Source organism: Triturus cristatus, chromosome 11 (genome assembly GCF_964204655.1).
Source record: "Triturus cristatus chromosome 11, aTriCri1.1, whole genome shotgun sequence".
In the NCBI taxonomy this organism is placed as follows: Eukaryota; Metazoa; Chordata; class Amphibia; order Caudata; family Salamandridae; genus Triturus; species Triturus cristatus.
In genome coordinates this window covers 528683030-528684870 of record NC_140594.1, presented here as the reverse complement: position 1 = coordinate 528684870, position 1841 = coordinate 528683030, and the positions used below count along the sequence as shown (strand labels likewise).

Below are 1841 nucleotides of genomic sequence, written 5' to 3'. Positions count from 1 at the left end.
AGTGGCATTGACATGCAATTTGATGGGAGTACCTCTCATTGGGTGTGCAACTGAATTGCCCTTGATGATACTGTTGCAGTTACTGCAGTTTAGACAGGGGACTGTTCCTCGAAAAGGTGTGATGGGTGCAACAATCCTAGGACGGATTAGTTCCTGGATGTTCTTACTCCTCGTGTATGCAAACATCGGTGGATTGCTGAAAATGCCATTAAAATCAGTCTCAAAAGTCAACATTGGCCAATGTTTTCTGATTGTTTGTTTGAACTTATGACTCATGGTGGAAAACCGGGAAACCATTACCATACGATGCTGTTCTTTGCGTGTAGTGGGTTGTAACAACCTTTCACGTGGTGTATTAACCACTTTAGTGATGGCGTTGGAAATCACCTCCTGGGGATAACCACGGGTGGTAAAACGATGTGCCATGGCCTGGATTTGATTATGTGATTCTGTGTGGTCTGATACAATTCTTTTCACCCGCAGTAACTGTGAAAATGGTAAATGATTCTTCAATGCCGGTTGATGGAAACTGGTGTAATGTAGCAAGTTGTTCCGATCTGTGTCTTTCCTAAACAAAGTGGTGGTGAGTTGATTGTCACATATTGTCAGTTGAACGTCCAAATATGTTATGGATGCCTCATGGAAATTGAACTCACCACCACTTTGTTTAGGAAAGACACAGATCGGAACAACTTGCTACATTACACCAGTTTCCATCAACCGGCATTGAAGAATCATTTACCATTTTCACAGTTACTGCGGGTGAAAAGAATTGTATCAGACCACACAGAATCACATAATCAAATCCAGGCCATGGCACATCGTTTTACCACCCGTGGTTATCCCCAGGAGGTGATTTCCAACGCCATCACTAAAGTGGTTAATACACCACGTGAAAGGTTGTTACAACCCACTACACGCAAAGAACAGCATCGTATGGTAATGGTTTCCCGGTTTTCCACCATGAGTCATAAGTTCAAACAAACAATCAGAAAACATTGGCCAATGTTGACTTTTGAGACTGATTTTAATGGCATTTTCAGCAATCCACCGATGTTTGCATACACGAGGAGTAAGAACATCCAGGAACTAATCCGTCCTAGGATTGTTGCACCCATCACACCTTTTCGAGGAACAGTCCCCTGTCTAAACTGCAGTAACTGCAACAGTATCATCAAGGGCAATTCAGTTGCACACCCAATGAGAGGTACTCCCATCAAATTGCATGTCAATGCCACTTGCGACACCAACAATGTCATTTATCTACTAAAATGCCCTTGTGGCCTGGTATATGTTGGAAAAACCATAAGGAAGATCAAGACACGCATACTTGAGCACAAAAGCAATATACGCACAGGCAATTTGAAATCAACTGTGGCCACTCATTTTTTAGAGAAACATCATAACATCTCGCAACTGAAATTTATGGTTCTGGAAAATGTGATGAAAACGGAGGGCAGAGACAATGACACCTTTCTACTGCAACGTGAAAACCACTGGATTTACAAACTGGACTCTCTGAAACCGAAGGGTCTCAATGACCGCTTGGAATTCGCTTGCTATTTATAAACACTTGCATATGCATGCTTGCAACCTTTCTTTCGATTTATTTTTAACCATCTATTATTATTTTTTCACACATCTTTTGCAGTTTGTTTTTATCACATTCTGTTTCCTTTTCATTTGTAAAGCACGACGGGATTATGTTTCACCCAATCCATAGATTTCATTCACACCGTCTCCGCATTAACACATCCAACATGGCGTCGTTTTTTCCTCACTAATCTCAAATGGTGATGCGGTCTAACAAGCGCTCATTTCCGGTCTGCACCGGCTTCCTT

General features: G+C 41.9%; 1 protein-coding gene across 1 annotated transcript; it reads left to right on the top strand.

Moving 5' to 3' along the window:
* The first annotated feature begins 639 nt into the window (after window positions 1-639).
* Window positions 640-1569, top strand: LOC146784519 (uncharacterized). Its single transcript, XM_085632971.1, has one exon. It carries the CDS (start codon window positions 640-642, stop codon window positions 1567-1569), a length of 930 nt encoding a protein of 309 aa, XP_085489097.1.
* The last annotated feature ends 272 nt before the right edge of the window (window positions 1570-1841 follow it).

Bases quoted from the DNA above. Each gene is read 5' to 3' on its own strand.
- LOC146784519 (XM_085632971.1), top strand. From the start codon at position 640: ATGGAAATTGAACTCACCACCACTTTGTTTAGGAAAGACACAGATCGG.